Raw genomic sequence first — 20,440 nt, 5'->3', positions numbered from 1 at the left:
GGGACCAGGTTCGCCCCAAGTTTTGCTAACCTATTCATGGGTTTTTTTGAAGAAAAATATATTTACTCTGCAAACTTGGGATCGAACCTGGTCTTCTATGGCCGATACATAGACGATCTGATCTTCCTATGGGAGGGTGATACCTCCTCAGCAGATAACCTTATCACTCATTTAAACAGTAACAATATGGGAATCCAATTTACAGCCAATATTCAGATGCATCAAATTGAATATTTAGATCTGATATTAAGTTTTGAAAACAAGAAGATAATTTCCAAAACTTTTTTAAGGAGGTAGACAGCAACAGTTTTCTTAATTTCAACAGCAATCACCACAAAAATTGGATACGTAACATTCCCTACAGTCAGTTTCGCAGGATTAAACGCAATTGTTCCAATCATGACACCTTTTTGGAGCAAAGTAAAACTCTATACAATAGATTCCTAGAGAAGGAATACCCTCCGTTATTATTAGACAAAGCCTTACATAGAGCATCAGAATTAAACAGAGATGATATTCTCGTGAATAATAAGAACAAAAGGCAACCAGATTCTTTAGAACTAAAAGACATATGCTTCATCACTCAATACAACTCTGATTTCAATAAGATACAGCATATAGTGTCCAAACACTGGCATATTATTCAGAGGGATCCAATTTTGAAAAGTCTAGTAAATGACAAACCAAAATTTGTGAATAGAAGAGCCCCTACCCTCAGAAGCAAACTAGCTCCAAGTAAAAAAGTTAAACACATACACACAAAAAAGACCAATCAGACTCCAATACAAAATAGGGGGATTTTTGGCTTATGTGGAATGTACAAATGTGGGAAAGCAGGATGTGGCACATGCAAAATAATTAAATCTGGCACAAAAACTTTTAAATCAACGGTTACAGGAGAAATCTTTCAAATTCCCATATTCTTTAACTGTGAATCATCCTATACGGTATACCTTATGGAATGTGTGTGCGGCCTACAATATGAAGGCCGCACCTCTAGAAAATTGAGAACTAGATGGGGAGAACACCATCAGAATTGTAAGAATTCCAGAAAAAAGAACATAAAACATAGTATACCCAACCATTGTTTATTGAAACACAATGGGAACCCATATATTTTCAAATACATTCCGATAGATTATGTTCCCAAAAATACGGACTACAATAGACTAATCAGACTCAGACAACGCGAAACTTTTTGGATCTACCGGTTGAAGACTCTACACCCATTTGGGCTCAACGCCAATTTGGATTTAGCAGCCTTCAACTAGTTGATCCACATTACACTTCTTTTAGGCACTTTCAAGTATTAGATATGGATACCAAAAATGGTGTTAATGAATGTGGACCAAATTCCATATTCATCTAACTCAAATTTCACTTAAGGAACCCTAGAGATTCCTATAGGGGGAGCTAGCACCTGAAACACTAACATGTACTATTAATTTTCATTAATACCATTACAAGTATTTTTGAGTATATACAAGCTGATTAGTGAACATAGACTACACACACATACACATATTTTCTTTCATTCTAAAACACACTGACTATTATAATGATTATTGGAGGATACACACACTGACTAGGGAACATTGACACACATTCACATACACATCATTTTTCGTTTCAACACATTTACAAACCCACACACCGATTAAATTTCACATATACATTGCCAGCAGAACAAGGCGAAAATACTGGCGTCAATACACACATATAACTGTATGACCATATTTTAGATTAACCTCTGTTAGATTACATCTACAGAATCATCACGTCCCCTTTTTTATATACCAAAGAGAAATTCATACACACCCAATATATATTTTCAAACAGTTCATGTACATACACACTACACCAAATTCAACACAGATATATCCAATCGAATCACAGCACGAAAAAATTTGCAGCAAGACACTATATATGAGCAATACATACATAAAAAATAAAAAATATGTTTCAGATCAAATCAAACACATCCACAATCACAGCACGAAAAAACTAGAGCAAGATACTCATCTTGAATAATACACACATATATAAAAATAAAAATATGTTCAGATCACAGACAGCTAACAACACATTTTTCCTAAACATATTTCGGTTCACACACGTAGATTTTAGACTCAGACACGCAACATCATTTGCACACAAAGAATTTTTTGGTTGCAAAGATATTTATGATTGCAGCTACAAACAAAATTAAATAAGTTTCTTCTTTCAAAAAATGTTTTGTCCACTTAATACATTCATTATGAATTAGGATTTATTATTTCTTTATTCCCTGAAAACGGAGTGAATATGTCGATATATTCCAAGATTTTGAAAAGACACATAAGAAGAACGTTAATAGATATGTCTAACTTTAGAAATATAAATACTTAAGAGACATACGATATACATATTTTCTAACATCCTTTGCTAATAGGGATATACAAAAATTCATTTACACTTCACAAACAAAAACACATAGTCTAATATGAATATACAAGTGCACACACACAATCAAAAAGATACTACAAATTTTATTGTTTATTAAGAATTCCAAAACATTACACCAAATGTGACCATTCAGTTTAACACAATCCTAAAAGGTCGAAATAATAACAACAATAAAATACACTTAGAAATTTGTGTATATATACCCTCAATTCTTTGACATCGACATGAACACATTATTGTAACAGTGTTTTTCTGTTAAATCCCTTGATTGTTTAATAACTTTTAAATAATGCTAGAATGTAACAGCTGAGGACACATTGTTGATACCTCAGCTGGAGTCTTTAAGATGTACCCATTGGTTATTTTTTAGTGACAACTTCCGGTTTTAATTATTCAAATGTGCATATAATGTTACAATTTGAAGTGTATTTTATCTGCTTTATATCTGATGAAACGACCCGTAGCTGGTCGAGAAACGCGTCATTAAAGCCTTTTAAATTTTAAATTCTATCTGGAAGTTGTCCAACTTTTTCCAATTTTTATTTAGTGCCGCTAAGTTACAAACTACCTAAACAGTTACAACCATTCTATACTCGGTTGTAACAATTCAACAGACATTCCATCACAAAGTAACGCGCACGGCTACAACTGAAGACTTTTCACAGAGAGTCGTACACTCCAAGAAACAGAGAGGACACACCAACACACAGCATACTAGCCGCTGTATAAGGTGCTAGCAGGCGAGACTGCACTGGTCACAGAACAGTGCCTATTCCTTTGGTAAGCATAATACATGTTTCCTCCATCCTTTTGAAAAGACATATTACACTATGTGGAGTCCCCTCTCTATTTTCTAAGGTTCACATATCCTTGAGTCGAATACACAGAATTACAAAGGTCATCTGGAGGATATATGCCCATACACAGTGTACTGGCCGCTGAGTAAAGTGCCAGCAGGCGATATCGCACTGGTCAGAGTTCAGTGCAACTCTTTTTGGTAAGCGCAATTTTTGTGTTTAATTTCTGCTGTGAAACAAACAATATCACACTATTGGCGCCCTCTTTTCTTCTCTTTTTTTCTACTACAGCCCTTAAAAGGGCCTTTTGCGGGGCATGCCCCAAAGAATTCTGCTCTTTTGCCTGTAAAACAAAAACATACAATACCCCTCCCTCAACATTACAACCCACCACCCACATACCCCTAATCTAACCCAAACCCCCCTTAAATAAACCTAACACTAAGCCCCTGAAGATCTTCCTACCTTATCTTCACCACGCCGGGTATCACCAATCCGTCCAGAAGAGGGTCCGAAGTCTTCCTCCTATCCGGGCGATGTCTTCATCCAAGTGGGGGCTGAAGAGGTCCATCATCCGGCTGAAGTCTTCATCCAAGCGGGGGCTGAAGAGGTCCATCATCCGGCTGAAGTCTTCTATCAAGCGGCATCTTCAATCTTCTTTCTTCCGGCTCCATTTTCATCCCGCCGACGCGGAACATCCTTCCTCCACGACGAACTCCCGACGAATGAAGGTTCCTTTAAGGGACATCATCCAAGATGGTGTCCCTCGAATTCCGATTGGCTGATAGGATTCTATCAGCCAATCGGAATTCGAGGGACGCCATCTTGGATGACGTCCCGTAAAGGAACCTTCATTTGTCGGGAGTTCGTCGTGGAGGAAGGATGTTCCGCGTCAGCGGGATGAAGATGGAGCCGGAAGAAAGAAGATTGAAGATGCCGCTTGATAGAAGACTTTAGCCGGATGATGGACCTCTTCAGCCCCCGCTTGGATGAAAACTTCAGCCGGATGATGGACCTCTTCAGCCCCCGCTTGGATGAAGACATCGCCCGGATAGGAGGAAGACTTCGGACCCTCTTCTGGACAGATCGGTGATACCCGGCGTGGTGAAGATAAGGTAGGAAGATCTTCAGGGGCTTAGTGTTAGGTTTATTTAAGGGGGGTTTGGGTTAGATTAGGGGTATGTGGGTGGTGGGTTGTAATGTTGGGGGGGTATTGTATGTTTTTTTTTACAGGCAAAAGAGCAGAATTCTTTGGGGCATGCCCCGCAAAAGGCCCTTTTAAGGGCTGGTAAGGTAAAAGAGCTTTTCAATTTTTATTTTAGAATAGGGTAGGGCATTTTTTTATTTTGGGGGCTTTGTTATTTTATTAGGGGGCTTAGAGTAGGTGTAATTAGCTTAAAATTGTTGTAATATTTTTATAATGTTTGTAAATTATTTTTTTATTTTTTGTAACTTAGTTCTTTTTTTATTTTTTGTGTTTTAGTTAGTGTATTTATTTGTATTTATTTGTAGGTATTTGTATTTAATTTATTTAATGATAGTGTAGTGTTAGGTTTAATTGTAACTTAGGTTAGGATTTATTTTACAGGTAATTTTGTAATTATTTTAACTAGGTAGCTATTAAATAGTTATTAACTATTTAATAGCTATTGTACCTGGTTAAAATAAATACAAAGTTGCCTGTAAAATAAATATAAACCCTAAAATAGCTACAATATAATTATTTGTTATATTGTAGCTATATTAGGGTTTATTTTACAGGTAAGTATTTAGCTTTAAATAGGATTAATTTATTTAATAAGATTTATTTTATTTCGTTAGATAAAAATTATATTTAACTTAGGGGGGTGTTAGGGTTAGGGTTAGACTTAGCTTTAGGGGTTAATACATTTATTAGAGTAGCGGTGAGGTCTGGTTGGTAGATTAGGGGTTAATAATTGTAGGTAGGTAGCGGCGATGTTGGGGGGCAGATTAGGGGGTAATAAATATAATATAGGGGTCGGCGGGGGTTAGGGGCAGCAGATTAGGGGTACATAGGGATAATGTAGGTTGCGGAGGTGTACGGAGTGGCAGATTAGGGGTTAATAATAAAATGCAGGGGTCAGCGATAGCGGGGGGCGGCAGATTATGGGTTAATAAGTGTAAGGTTAGGGGTGTTTAGACTCGGGGTACATGTTAGGGTGTTAGGTGCAGACTTAGGGAGTGTTTCCCCATAGGAAACAATGGGGCTGCGTTAGGAGCTGAACGCTGCTTTTTTGCACGAGCACGTTTTTGAAGCTGGCCGCGTCTGTAAGCACCGCTGGTATTGAGAGTTGCAGTGGTGGTAAATTATGCTCTACGCTCCCTTTTTGAACCTAACGCAGCCCTTCTGTGAACTCTAAATACCAGCGGTATTTAAAAGGTGCGGGGGAAAAAATACACGCGTAGCTAACGCACCCCTTTGGCCGCAGAACTCTAAATCTAGCCGTAAGAGTTTTACAACACTGACTTTTGGAAATCCACATGGCAGACTTTGCCAGCCTAACTCTGCTACATATCTGTTCCTAAATGGCTTCAGCATAGATGATCAGATAAGGAACTGCAAAACAATGATTATTCTGCTAACATAATTACCATGATTAGCATCGTCTCCTCCATTAACAACCCCGGATTTTCTCATGCATATAAGGCATGTGGGGGATGGGGTTTGGATATAGAAAATACAAAATTCAAACTCACCTAGTATGTTAATTTACTGTAAGACTGCAGAGAAATCATCTTATTACAAGTTATTTCTGTCTGTGTGTATATCTGCAATCTGGATTTGTCACTGATTGGGGACCATTAGGAGCCTATAGCTAATGAGGGCTGCACCTATGGGAACAGATCTGAGGTCACATGTGTGCATTTGGTATGAAAACTTCTATGAGCATAGGCTGTACACATGCCTCATTTCCATACGATCAAGACCCCACTTTCCTCCGATCACCCAATGCCTGTCCGGGACTGCTTGTGACCCTAGGCATAGTCCATTTATTTATAAGAATGTGAATAAGATGCAGTCTTTTCTTCATTATCATGAGCCTTTTATCAGTTTTCACAGTGTATAATAACTGCTCTCTTTCTGATTCTCAGGAGATAAAAACCAACCCTCAGTTTATTGTGGATGGAGCAAAATGTGTAGATGTTTGCCAAGGGTCTGTTGGTAAGTCAGAGAAAAAAATGAATGGTACATTAAACTGTACATCTACAGTAGCACTGTTACTAGTCATCATTAGGTAAAAAATAGTTATTCAGCATTCGTTATGGAAACTAATATAGCTACAAGCAGCGTCATTCTGCTATTTTCATTGTCAGATATATAAGGGTAAAAGAGCAACACATAATTTTGCATATATATTTTTACATACATAATAGATGTGCATGGATAAAAACTTTGTTTTATCTCAAAGACTTGTTTTAGATTTTCCCCAACTCTTGGTTTGGCCAAATTTAATTCTTGTGGGCATTTCTTTTGGACAAATATTGGATTTAGATTCATAACGATTTCCAATTGGAACAGCACATATATTCAACAAATTTAAACAAAAATCTTACATTATAGAATTCAAACAATATAAATGCTCTGTCGTTCAATGTTAACCGAACATAAAACTAACTAATGGAATCTGAGTCAATGACTAGCTCACAAAGGCACAGAAGTCACACAGCTGCACGTTCCAATATCTCTAGTCAACGGGATTAAAAATATCTGAGCCTCTTCTTATCTCCCACCTCCCTATGCTAGGTTAAGGCTTGTATGATAATAATCCAACATTTTAGCCTTGCTGGTTGTCCCTAACATCAATCATTAGTAATACTAAGGCCGGTTTAGACAGGGGACAATGGACACAGGATTGGCCAGACCTCCTGTACATAAATGCAAACAAAGTAGCTGAGTAAAAAAAAATATATAGTTCCTCCCTTCATGAACCTTTTTTAGGGCCAAACTGAACAAATTAATTTGGTAAAGCAATTATTCAATCTTCATTATTTTCATCCAATAATGTATTCGACTGTTAGTGAATTGGACGACTCGTTGAATCAACAAAAATATAGATGGCTGATTTATTACAGTGCAGACAGACATTATACGATGTAGCATATCATGTCTGCCGCACATCGATAAATGACGATAGCATACGCTGTTGGCATTTATCATTGCAATTCCGCCCCCTGCAGATTTGTGGCCATTTGGCCACTAGCAGGGGGTGTCAATCAGCCCGATCATGTAGGATCGGACAGATAAATGTGCGCAGCCTCAGAGCAGGCGGACAAGTTATGGAGGCCTATTTACCAATGGTTTTGCAGACCTGATCCGACAGTGCGGATCAGGTCCGCAAGATCTTGCTGAATGCGGAGAGCAATACGCTCTCCGTATTCAGCATTGCACCAGCAGCTCACAAGAGCTGCTGGTGCAACGCCGCCCCCTGCAGATTCGCGGCCAATGGGCGGCCAGCAGGGGGGTGTCAATCAACCCGATCGTACTCGATCAGGTTGAATTGTGGAGCAGACCGCTGCTTCATAACTTCTGTTTCCGGGTGAGCCTGAAGGTTCACTCGGAAACAGGGGCATCAAGCTCCATTCGGAGCTTGATAATTCGGCCCCATAGTATCTACAAGTGTGAGTTAATTTAGCTGTACTTTGAGAGAATTGCCCAATCACCACTGTTAGAGAAAAATTAAGAGAGTTTGCACTTTAGCTTAACAGTCTAAACTTTTTCTGTACAGGGGATTGCTGGTTCCTCGCTTCTATTGCCTCTCTTACAATGAATGAGGAGTTCCTATCCCTTGTGGTCCCTGGAAATCAAAGTTTCCAGACAGACTATGCAGGAATCTTCCACTTTAAGGTATGCAAATTATATTTTATTGTATCTGATGTTTAAATAGACTTTACCAAGCCCAAAATGTATGCTACTAAATTACACAGCAGTTTTCCCCACAGAAAATTTTGCAAGCCAGGGACTAAATCACATATGAGGCATTGCCTGCAAAAGCCGGCGAAGCCGTTTTTTGTGCAGGTTTGGTATCCTATATACAGCACCGCATATAAATGCGGCACATATATTTCACCCGTCGCCCGCAATTTTTACTCCCATAAGCTAACATGGGACCGCGTCGCAAATCGGTATCCAATATTTAGCGCAAGGACTTCTGTGGCAAAAATGGATAAATCTTACTCCATTTTCACCTCGCCATAAAAGGCAGCCGTAGCAAGCCTTGCCCTGAGTATGGGAGCACCGTAACTCCCGAAAATGCCTGCAAAAACTCCTAACGCATGCGCAATATCTATCTACCTGTCATCCACAATCCCCCACCGCAATAACTAATAAAGTGTATTAACCCCTATATCTGCCATCAAACACACATCGGAACTAAAAAAAGAATTAACCCCTAAACCGACAACCCCCCCACAACGCAATTAGCCTAATTAAACTATTAACCCCTATATCCGCCATCAAACCCACACCTCAAGTAATAAATAAATTATTAACCCCTTAATCAGCCAACCCCAACATCGCAAACTACCTATTAAAACTATTAACCCCTAATCCGCCAAAGCCCCCAACGCAATAAACCTTACCCCTAACCTAACACCCCTAACCTAACACCCGCTAAATTAACCCAAATTACCTAATTTACAAAATACTAAAATTACTATTAAATTTAAAAAAACTAACACTACTTTAAAAATACAAATAAACTAAGTATAAATTAAAGGGACAGTCTAATCAAAATGCTGGTGTAGACTGTCCCTTTAAGCTACAATTACAGAAAATAAAAAAATCTAAGATTACATAAAATAAAAAAGAAAATTACCAAATTTAAAATAAATTATACCTAATCCCTATGAAAATAAAAAAAGCCCCCCCAAAATAAAAACACCCCTTACTCTAATAAACTACCAGTAGTCCTTAAAAGGGCTTTTTGCAGGGCATTGCCCCAAGATAATCACCTTTTTAACAAAATACACAAAGCCCCCCTAACAGTTAAACCACCCCACCCACCAAACCCCCCCAAATAAAAGAACCTAACACTAAAAAGCCTAAACTACCCATTGCCCTGAAAAGGGCATTTGTTGGGCATTGCCCTTAAAAGACATTTAGCTTTTTTACTGCCCACCCTATCTAGATAAAAAAAAATGAAAAAAAAAAACCTTAAAAAATCCTAAGTCTAACCCCCAGGTTGCTACTCCCCGTACTGAAGTCCGACGGAGAAGGCCCTGTTCCAGGCGGTGAAGTCTTCTTCCAAGTGGCGACCTCTTCTTTCTTCTTCCTGGAACATCCTTTGCGGAGCGGAGGGGAGCTGAAGACCGCGGAGCTGAAGACCGGCGACCCTGGAACTGAATCTGGCGACCAGATTGCGGATATAGAGGTTTTGACGTGTCAGGTTTATTTTTGGGAGGCGGGTTAGACTTTTACGGGAGATTTGATATTTTTTTTCTTTTCTTAGGCACCGGCAGTTTCCAAAGTGCTGTAAGTCACTGGCGACTCCAGAAATTTGAATTTACGCTCATTTCTCGACATCGCTAGTTTATGCGACTTAGAGCACTTTATGAACTGCCGGCACCGTATATGAAATACTCCGATGTGCGAGGTGAAATCACGGGTGGCGCGGGTTGCAGTGAATGTGCTGAAGCCTGCGTAATCTCGCCCCTGGTGGTTAATTTTAGCCGGGTGGCTAGTAAAATCAGTCAGGTGGTTCACTCACTGCAAAGGTCCTGGGAAAACAATGCAAAGTTATTAAAGTGGCACTGAAGTCATTTTTCTAAATGCATAGTATTTAACTATCAACTATTATTATTTACAGCACTGCAAAAAGTCTAAATACTAAATGTTTTAAAAGCATTTAAAATGAATTGTCATTTGTACAGCTTTATAGTTTATATGTGTGTATAAATATATATATATATATATATATATATATATACAGTATATATATACTGTATATATATATATATATATATATATATACTGTATATATATATATATATGTGTGTATATGAATATATATTTATTTATATAGAAATAATCGCCTAGATTATGAGTTTTGCGTTAGCTGAAAAAGCAGCGTTAACAGGTCCTAACGCTGCTTTTTCACTACCGCTGCTATTACAAGTCTTGCAGGTTTAGGGTCCCCGCACACTTTTTTGGCTTACGTAAACTTCGTAAACCCTTTTTTTTCTATGGGACTTCCATAGCGTTGGTATTACGAGTCTGTCCTGGGAGGCCAAAAAGTGAGCGGTACACCTTACCCCGTCAAGAGTCCTAACGCATTTAAAAGTCAGTAGTTATGAGTTTTACACTATAACGCTGTAGCATAAAACTCATAACTAAAGTGCTAAAAAGTACACTAACACACATAAACTACCTATTAACCCCTAAACCAAGGCCCTCCCGCATCGCAAACACTAAAATAAACATTTTTAAACCCTAATCTGCCGCTCCGTACATCGCCGCCACTATAATAAACATATGAACCCCTAAACCGCCGCACTCCCGCCTCTCAAACACTAGTTAAATAATATTAACCCCTAATCTGCTGTCCCTAACCTCGCCGCCACTTATATTATACTTATTAACCCCTAATCTGCCGCTCCGGACTTCGCCGCCAACAACATTATACTTATTAACCCTTAATCTGCTGCCCCCAACATCGCAGACACCTACATTATTTTTATTAACCCCTAATCTGCCGCCCCCAATGTCGCCGCAACCTACCTACACTTATTAACCCCTAATCTGCCGCCCCCAACGTCGCCGCCACTATTCTAAATGTATTAACCCCTAAACCTAAGTCTAACCCTAACACCCCCTAACTTAAATTCAATTACCATAAATCTAAATAAAAATTAATATTATTACCTAAATAATTCCTATTTAAAACTAAATACCTATAAAATAAACCCTAAGCTAGCTACAATATAACTAATAGTTACATTGTATCTATCTTAGGGTTTATTTTTATTTTACTGGCAAGTTTGTATTTATTTTAACTAGGTAGAATAGTTATTAAATAGTTATTAACTTGCATACAAAGAGAGACGCGCTCTACCAGGAACGAACAACAGCTCAGTAGCTTGTTCTATGGCGATTTACCACCCGGAAGCAGCCTCTTTTAGACCAGTGTGCTTTTCACAGAAGAAAACTTTCCTGAAGTATATCAGTCTGATCCTGCCAAGTAAGGTCAGTCCAGCCCCGAAATACCAGGCAATTCTCCTCTGAACAAGGAACATGACAACCCCAGACGATCGTTTTGGCCTCCTATGGGCCTCGTCAGTGAGGTGCAGCCACATTCCTTTAAGCACACTGGGAAAGGAGTCCACGTCTGGTTTCCCCCATCACCCATAGGGAGACTTCCCCAGGGTCATAATAATTTGCATACAAAGAGAGAAGCGCTCTACCAGGAACGAACAACAGCTCAGTAGCTTGTTCTATGGCGATTTACCACCCGGAAGCAGCCTCTTTTAGACCAGTGTGCTTTTCACAGAAGAAAACTTTCCTGAAGTATATCAGTCTGATCCTGCCAAGTAAGGTCAGTCCAGCCCCGAAATACCAGGCAATTCTCCTCTGAACAAGGAACATGACAACCCCAGACGATCGTTTTGGCCTCCTATGGGCCTCGTCAGTGAGGTGCAGCCACATTCCTTTAAGCACACTGGGCAAGGAGTCCACGTCTGGTTTCCCCCATCACCCATAGGGAGACTTCCCCAGGGTCATAATAACGATCGTCTGGGGTTGTCATGTTCCTTGTTCAGAGGAGAATTGCCTGGTATTTCGGGGCTGGACTGACCTCACTTGGCAGGATCAGACTGATATACTTCAGGAAAGTTTTCTTCTGTGAAAAGCACACTGGTCTAAAAGAGGCTGCTTCCGGGTGGTAAATCGCCATAGAACAAGCCACTGAGCTGTTGTTCGTTCCTGGTAGAGCGCTTCTCTCTTTGTATGCAAATTATTATGACCCTGGGGAAGTCTCCCTATGGGTGATGGGGGAAACCAGACGTGGACTCCTTGCCCAGTGTGCTTAGAGGAATGTGGCTGCACCTCACTGACGAGGCCCATAGGAGGCCGAAACGATCGTCTGGGGTTGTCATGTTCCTTGTTCAGAGGAGAATTGCCTGGTATTTCGGGGCTGGACTGACCTCACTTGGCAGGATCAGACTGATATACTTCAGGAAAGTTTTCTTCTGTGAAAAGCACACTGGTCTAAAAGAGGCTGCTTCCGGGTGGTAAATCGCCATAGAACAAGCCATAGAACAAGCCACTGAGCTGTTGTTCGTTCCTGGTAGAGCGCTTCTCTCTTTGTATGCAAATAGTTATTAACTACCTAGCTAAAATAAATACAAATTTACCTGTAAAATAAAACATAACCTAAGTTACACTAACACCTAACACTACACTACAATTAAATAAATTAACTAAATTAAAAACAATTAAATAAATTAAATTAAATTAGCTAAATCACAAAAAAAACCAACACTAAATTACAGAAAATAAAAAACAAATGACAGATCTTTAAACTAATTACACCTAATCTAATAGCCCAATCAAAATAAAAAAGCCCTGCCAAAATAAAAAAAACCCTAGCCTAAACTAGACTATCAATAGCCCTTAAAAGGGCCTTTTGCGGGGCATTGCCCCAAAGTAATCAGCTCTTTTACTTGTAAAAAGAAAATACAAACAACACCCCAACAGTAAAACCCACCACCCACACAACCAACCCCCCAAATAAAATACTAACTAAAAAAACCTAAGCTCCCCATTGCCCTGAAAAGGGCATTTGGTTGGGCATTGCGACTTACTGTTCTGAAGACCGGACATCCATCCTCAAGGAAGCGGCAGAAGTCTTCATCCAACAGGGCCGAAGTCCTCAACGAAGCCGGGAGAAGTCTTCATCCAAGCCGGGCGAAGTGGTCTGCCAGACGGAATTCTCTATCATCCAATCAGAATTAAGGTAGAAAAAATCCTATTGGCTGATGCATTCAATTGATTGATTGGATCAGCCAATAGGATTTTTTCTACCTTAATTCCGATTGGCTGATAGAATTCTATCAGCCAATCGGAATCTAAGGGACACCATCTTGGATGACGTCACTTAAAGGAACCGTCATTCAGTAAGAAGACTCCGGATGAAGAGGATGCTCCGCGTCGGATGTCTTGAAGATGGAGTCTCTCCGCGTCGGATGGATGAAGATAGTAGATGCCGTCTGGATGAAAAATGTTGCCCGTCTGGAGGACCACTTCGCCCAGCTTGGATGAAGACTTCTCCCGGCTTTGTTGAGGACTTCCGCCCGGTTGGATGATGACTTCTGCTGCTTCCTTGAGGATGGATGTCCGGTCTTCAGAACAGTAAGTCGATCTTCAGGGGGTTAGTGTTAGGTTTTTTTTAAGGGTGTATTGGGTGGGTTTTATTTTTAGGTTAGGGCTTTGGGTCGCAAAAGAGCTAACTGCCCTTTTAAGGGCAATGCCCATCCAAATGCCCTTTTCAGGGCAATGGGGAGCTTAGGTTTTTTTAGTTAGTATTTTATTTGGGGGTTGGTTGTGTGGGTGGTGGGTGGGTTTTACTGTTGGGGGGGTTGTTTGTATTTTCTTTTTACAGGTAAAAGATCTGATTACTTTGGGGCAATGCCCCTCAAAAGCCCCTTTTAAGGGCTATTGATAGTTTAGTTTAGGCTAGGGTTTTGTTATTTTGGGGGGGGGGGCTTTTTTATTTTGATAGGGCTATTACATTAGGTGTAATTAGTTTAAAGATCTGTAATTTGTTTTTTATTTTCTGTAATTTAGTGGGGGGGTTTTGTGTGATTTAGCTAATTTAATTTATTTAATTGTTTTTAATTTAGTTAATTTGGTTAATTTATTTAATTGTAGTGTAGTGTTAGGTGTTAGTGTAACTTAGGTTATGTTTTATTTTACAGGTAAATTTGTATTTATTTTAGCTAGGTAGTTAATAACTATTTAATAACTATTCTACCTAGTTAAAATAAATACAAACTTGCCAGTAAAATAAAAATAAACCCTAAGCTAGCTACAATGTAACTATTAGTTTTATTGTAGCTAGCTTAGGGTTTATTTTACAGGTAAGTATTTAGATTTAAATAGGAATTATTTAGGTAATAATATTAATATTTATTTAGATTTATTGTAATTATATTTAAGTTAGGTGGTTTTAGGGTTAGGGTTAGACTTAGGTTTAGGGGTTAATACATTTAGTATAGTGGTGGCGACGTTGGGGACATCAGATTAGGGGTTAATAAATGTAGGTAGGTGGCGACGATGTTAGGGGCGACAGAATAGGGGTTAATAATATTTAACTAGTGTTTGCGATGCGGGAGTGCGGCGGTTTAGGGGTTAATATGTTTATTTTATAGTGGCAGCGATGTCCGGAGTGGTAGATTAGGGGTTAATAAGTATAATGCTGGTGTTGGCGATGTCGGGGGTGGCAGATTAGGGGTTAATAAGTGTAATATTAGGGGTGTTTAGACTCGGGGTTCATGTTAGGGTGTTAGGTGTAAACATAAATTTTATTTCCCCATAGGAATCAATGGGGCTGCGTTACTGAGTTATACGCTGTTTTTTTGCAGGTGTTAGACTTTTTCTCAGCCGGCTCTCCCCGTTGATTCTTATGGGGAAATAGTGCACGAGCACGTACGACCAGCTCACCGCTGACTTAAGCAGCGCTGGTATTGAAGTGAAGAGTGGACTGTGGAGCAAAATGTTGCTCTACGCTCACTTTTTGTCTTTTAACGCCGGGTTTTTAAAAACCCGTAATACCAGCGCTGTATGTAAGTGAGCGGTGAGAGAAAACTGCTCATTAGCACCGCATAGCCTCTAACGCAAAACTCGTAATCTCGCTGAATTTTTGTTGCGTTTGTTGCGGATAGTTAGTTTAATTTACTGTGTAGCATGTTACAAATTCTGAGACTTTAAAGCAGGGATGGGGAACCTTGGCCCTCCTGATGTTTCAGAACTACATTATCCATGATGCTTAGGCACAGAAAGTCCAGTTGAGCATCAATGGAAATGTAGTTCTGAAACATCTGGAGGGCCAATGTTCCCCATCCCTGCTTTAAAGTGACAGAAAACACTGTAATTTGTCTGAAAAATAAAGGGATATTTAACCCAATTTTTTATTTTATGATTCAGATAGAGCATGATATTTTAAACAACTTTCTCATTTACATCTATTATCATTTTTTTCTCATTCTTTTAGTATCTTTTGTTGAAAAGCATGGATGTATACTTAAGAGCAGGCCCATTTCTAGAGCTCTATAGGGTAGCAGTTTTGTAAGAATGTTATCCTATTTCCGCTCCAGATGTCTACCTAGGCTCCAGATGTCTACCTAGGCATCTCTTCAACACAGAATATCATTGGAACAAAGCAAATTTGATAATAGTAGTAAATTGCTCTGTCTAATTCACAAAAGAATGTTTTGGGTAAAAAAGAATGTCCAGAAAGCCTCAGGATTGAAAAAGTAAAAAATCATACTTTATTCTAGTCAAAATTAAAAATATATACACAGGAAAGTGCAAAAAATTCCAAACCAATCAGATAAACGTCTGACCGGTTTCGGTCTTAGAAGACCTTAATCATAGACCTAATCATCTACATCTGTGACTAGCTTTTAAACCCTCCATAGCATCTTGATAGGTTAAAAACATAGTATACGATTTTCTGAGGATTAACCCTAAATATTCTGATTTAGAAATAAGATGAATAACATTAGTTAAACTTTGACAAACTAGAAAAACAATATTAGTTATCTCCTGCTTGCATAATGTATTAACAGCACAAAGTCTCTAATACAAACATATTCTAATCTTAATAAACATATATAAGAATTAGATGGGTCTTGGTAGAATGTATTACGTAAAAGGTAAAGTGCTCAGATTAAACAAGAAGATTTCTACAAACTAACGGCTAGATTACGAGTTGTGCGTTAGGCTTAAAAAGCAGCGTTGGCAGGTCCCAACGCTGCTTTTTAACGCCCGCTGGTATTACGAGTCTTGCAGGTACAGATGTACCGCTCACTTTTTTGGCCAGACTTGGAAATACCGCAAATCCACTTATGTAAATTGCGTATCCTCTTTTTTCAATGGGACTTGCATCTCCTGTCAAGACTGGTACCGCATTTTAAAGTCAGTAGTTAAGAGTTTTACACTACAACGCCGTAGCATAAAACTCTTAACTAAAGTGCTAAAAAGTACACTAACACCCATAAACTACCTATTAACCCCTAAACCGAGGCCCCCCCACATCGCAAACACTAAAAGAAAATTTTTAACCCCTAATCTGCCGAACCGGACATCGCCGCCACTATAATAAATATATTAACCCCTAAACCACCGCACTCCCGCCTGGCAAACATTAGTTAAATATTATTAACCCCTAATCTGCCGTCCCTAACATCGCCGACACCTACCTACATTTATTAACCCCTAATCTGCCACCCCCAACGTCGCCATCACTATACTAACGTTATTAACCCCTAAATCTAAGTCTAACCCTACCCCCCCTAACTTAAATATAATTTAAATAAATCTAAATAATCAGCCAATAGGATTGAGCTTGCATTCTATTGCATTCTATTGGCTGTTCCAATCAGCCAATAGAATGTGAGCTCAATCCTATTGGCTGATTGTATCAGCCAACAGGATTAAAGCTCAATCCTATTGGCTGATTCGGAATTAAGGTAGGAAAAATCCTATTGGCTGATGCAATCAGCCAATAGGATTGAACTTCAATCCTATTGGCTGACCCAATCAGCCAATAGGATTGAGCTGGCATTCTATTGGCTGTTTCAATCAGCCAATAGGATGTCAGCTCAATCCTATTGGCTGATTGCATCAGCCAATAGGATTTTTTCTACCTTAATTCCGATTTACTGATAGAATTCTATCAGCCAATCAGAATTTAAGGGACGCCATCTTGGATGACGTCACTTAAAGGTACCTTCATTCTTCAGTCGCTGTTGGAAAGAAGAGGATGCTCCGCGTCGGATGTCTTGTAGATGGACCCGCTCCGCGCCGGATGGATGAAGATAGAAGATGCCGTCTAGATGAAGACTTCTGCCCATCTGGAGGACCACTTCTGCCCGTCTGGAGGACCACTTCTGCCGGATTCGTTGAGGACTTCGGCCCGGTTGGATGAAGACTTCTCCTGGTAAGGTGATCTTCAAGGGGTTAGTGTTAGGTTTATTTAAGGGGGTATTGGGTGGGTTTTAGAGTAGGGTTGGTTGGGTGGGTGGTGGGTTTTAATGTTGGGGGGTATTTGTAATTTTGTTTACAGGTAAAAGAGCTGATTACTTTGGGGCAAGGCCCCACAAAGGGCCCTTTTAAGGGCTATTTGTAATTTAGTGTAGGGTAGGGCTTTTTTTATTTGGGGGGGGGGGTTATTTTGTTAGGGGGATTAGATTATGTGTAACTAGTTTAAAAATCTTGTAATTTGTTTATTATTTTCTGTAATTTAGTGTTTGTTTTTTTGTAATTTAGCTAATTTTATTTAATTGTATTTAATTTAGGGAATTAATTTAATTATAGTGTAGTGCTAGTTGTTATTGTAATTTAGGTTAGGTTTTATTTTACAGGTACTTTTGTATTTATTTTAGCTAGGTAGTTTATTAAATAGTTAATAACAATTTAGTAACTATTCTACCTAGTTAAAATAAATACAAACTTGCCTGTAAAATAAAAATAAACCCTAAACTAGATACAATGTAATTATTAGTTATATTGTAGCTAGCTTAGGGTTTATTTTATAGGTAAGTATTGAGTTTTAAATAGGAATAAGTTTGTTAATTATAGTAATTTTATTTAGATTTATTTAAATTATATTTAAGTTAGGGGGTTAGGGTTAGACTTAGGTTTAGGGGTTAATATGTTTATTATAGTGGCGGCGACGTTGGGGGCAGCAGATTAGGGGTTAATAAGTGTAGGTAGGTTGCGTCGACATTTGGGGGCGGCAGATTTGGGGTTAATAAATATAATGTATGTGTTGGCGATGTTGGGGGCAGCAGATTAGGGGTTCATAAGTATAATGTAGGTGGCGGTGGTGCCCGGAGCGGCAGATTAGGGGTTAATAATATAATGCAGGTGTCGGCGATGTCAGGGGCGGCAGATTAGGGGTTAATAAGTGTAAAATTAGGGGTGTTTAGACTCGGGGTTCATGTTAGGGTGTTAGGTGTAGACATAAATTGTATTTCCCCATAGGAATCAATGGGGCTGCGTTAGGAGCTAAATGCTGCTTTTTTGCAAGTGTTAGACTTTTTTTCAGCCGACTCTCCCCGTTGATTCCTATGGGGAAATCGTGCATGAGCACGTTACATTAGCTCACCGCTGACTTAAGCAGCGCTGGTATTGGAGTGCGGTAATGAGCAAAATTTTGCTCAACGCTCACTTCTTGTCTTTTAACGACGGGTTTGTAAAAAAAAACGTAATACCAGCGCTGTATGTAAGTGAGCGGTGAGCATAAACTGCTCGTTAGCACCGCATAGCCTCTAACGCAAAACTCGTAATCTAGGTGTAAGTTACCAAGTGGGTGGTACAAGATACAGAATACAAAATGCAAACCCAGGAATAGGTAAGTACATAATTAATGTAATCTTAGTGTTACATACATTAATTGTAGACCCAGCATAATTAAGCACCACCAATAATGTGAATCAATAAGTGTTCTCACCAACATAGTAAGATGATAGACATGGGTCCATCAAATATGTTAACTAAGAAATGCAGAAAAGACACTTCCAATCATCACAATTTATCTGACTGTACATCTAGTCCACAGTGATCACAGTATGTGAAAACAGGGGGCATATGGATAGATAGACAGACAAAATAAACTAAACTCATCACAGCTTGGCTATACATCTGGTCCACAGTAACCACAGTATTTGAGAACAAGGGAATGTATGAATACATAGACCAAATGGACTCTATAAATACATCAAGTCATAACAGAAATGCTATGATATTTTTCTCTGCCAGAAGTTGATAACGTCAAACTTGGAATTGAAGCCTATTAAGTTTAAAAATCCAATAGGTTTCCTGTCTGCAGAGGATGGAGAACTTATCTAGGTGGTCTCTTACTTGCTCTATCACTTTCCATTTGAATGTGTTTACGTTTTTATTGTGGATCTCCAGAAAATGCCTGGAAAGTGCAGAGCATGCCTTTTCACCCAAGATGTAAGACAGATGCTCTCTTATATGGGTACCCACTTCTCTTGTGGTCCTTCCTACATACACTTTCTGGCACTTAGTACACTCCACTAAATAAATAACAAACGTGCTTTTACAGTTTACACAGCCCTTAGTAGGGAAATCCTCCCCTGTTTGATTAGTTGTGAATGTTTTAGAGACCTGTACATGTTCACACAAAGTATATATCCTTCTGCCACACCTATAGGTGCCATTGTAACGTAACCCAGAGCTCCCAGAGGAGTTATCTTTTAGAAGGCTAGGAGATAACATATTGCCCAGTGTGGCATTACGTTTTGCAGTAAATGCACAGCTCTTTTCCACATTCTTCCTTAGCTTTTTGTGTATTCAACTGTTTTTATTGAGTTTTCAAACAGGTGTACAGTAAATACAGTTACATAAATAAATGTTAACAAAACAGCAGTAATGTCACGTAAATATTGGCAATTCATTACAGGAAATATTGACATCGAATTAAATAAACGGAAATCAACTCAACTCAGGGCAGCGGTCATTCATGTTATGGAAGTGCAATCCTACGTTTTGCTCTAGGTGCAGGCACTCCCATGGAAAAGACTTACATTTTACCATAGCACTTAATATTTAGTTAGACAATTCTGTTAATTTTAATCCATAGTTTAAATACTCAAGTGTTTAAACACTTGAAAGTGATGCAGCATAGCTGTAAAAAGCTGACTAGAAAATATCTCCTGATTCCTGAACATCTCTATGTAAAAAAGAAAGATATTTTACCTCAAAAGTTCCTCAGTAGCCACATCCTATTGTAAAGGATTTCTAAGCAGCATTTTAGTGTGTCTGTCCTGGGACAGCTTAGGGGATGAGCCTCGTGCACTCTCATATTATTTCCCTATTCAATTTACTATGAAATCTCAGAGTTAAGTCAAATCTCATGAGATCACAGTAAAAGAGTTCATGACCTCAGCACTGCTGATGCTGATTGGCTGCTGTTCATTTCTTCATTTTTTTT

At 39.0% G+C, this 20,440-nt stretch overlaps 1 protein-coding gene across 2 annotated transcripts in view; it reads left to right on the top strand.

Annotated features, from left to right (window-relative positions):
• Positions 1–20,440, top strand: part of LOC128658089 (calpain-8-like) — a 314,417-nt gene that overhangs the window by 59,187 nt on the left and 234,790 nt on the right. For both annotated transcript variants that reach the window (XM_053712543.1, XM_053712542.1), the window contains exons 2-3: positions 6,357–6,426; positions 7,991–8,109. In XM_053712543.1, the coding sequence (XP_053568518.1) occupies positions 6,357–6,426; positions 7,991–8,109 (189 nt within the window). The remainder of the gene's footprint in view (positions 1–6,356; positions 6,427–7,990; positions 8,110–20,440) is intronic.

This window comes from Bombina bombina, chromosome 4, assembly GCF_027579735.1.
Source record: "Bombina bombina isolate aBomBom1 chromosome 4, aBomBom1.pri, whole genome shotgun sequence".
Taxonomy (NCBI): domain Eukaryota; kingdom Metazoa; phylum Chordata; class Amphibia; order Anura; family Bombinatoridae; genus Bombina; species Bombina bombina.
The sequence above is the reverse complement of the archived record's forward strand: the minus strand, read 5'-3'. Positions and strand labels throughout refer to the sequence as shown.